The sequence below is a fragment of the Eimeria mitis genome, genomic scaffold (genome assembly GCF_000499745.2).
Source record: "Eimeria mitis Houghton genomic scaffold, Emh_scaff451, whole genome shotgun sequence".
NCBI classification, from domain to species: domain Eukaryota; phylum Apicomplexa; class Conoidasida; order Eucoccidiorida; family Eimeriidae; genus Eimeria; species Eimeria mitis.
The window spans coordinates 3,036-3,550 of NW_013572829.1; the positions used below are offsets into that span (position 1 = coordinate 3,036).

Sequence of the window (515 nt, forward strand, 5' to 3'; positions counted from 1 at the left end):
GACAGGAACAGCATCATGCGCACCCCAGGCGCGGGTCGCCTCAAAGCCGCTGAAGCAAATAATAAGGTCGTAGTACATGGGATTTAAAAATGGTTTATAGATCTTGACAGCCTTTTGGGTTGCGTCTGAGCTTCGTGTTCGACTACGTAAACGACGACACGGTGACAATGGCACTTCTGAAACTGCTCACGGTCGCCAGTTCCTCGCTTCTCTTCTTGGCCAAAGCAAAGGGAGAGCCCCCAAGCGCAACGCCAACATATAGTGTGGCATTCCGTAGGTTTCCCAGTAATAAGTGCTCTTCACTGCTTGGACCATGCCCTTGGATGGCAAGAACCCATCAGCTGACAAGGCCCCCATAGTGTGCCCTAGAGAGCATACCCACACGAATGATCTTGGCATCCCCCGAATTCAAAGGTTTCCACGTAACAATTTTTTTGATTGCAAAGGATCCGTTACACATACGCGGTAATTTGGTATCTTTGCTGCAGGAGATGAAGGAAAGTGCCTCGACGAGG

General features: G+C 50.1%; 1 protein-coding gene across 1 annotated transcript in view; it reads left to right on the forward strand.

The window, feature by feature from the left end:
- EMH_0012780 (SAG family member) overlaps window positions 1–515 on the forward strand; it is a gene marked incomplete at both ends in the record, with an annotated part of 2,712 nt that overhangs the window by 891 nt on the left and 1,306 nt on the right. Inside the window, one exon of the mRNA XM_013499644.1 lies at window positions 1–66. Within this exon, the coding sequence (XP_013355098.1) occupies window positions 1–66 (66 nt within the window). The remainder of the gene's footprint in view (window positions 67–515) is intronic.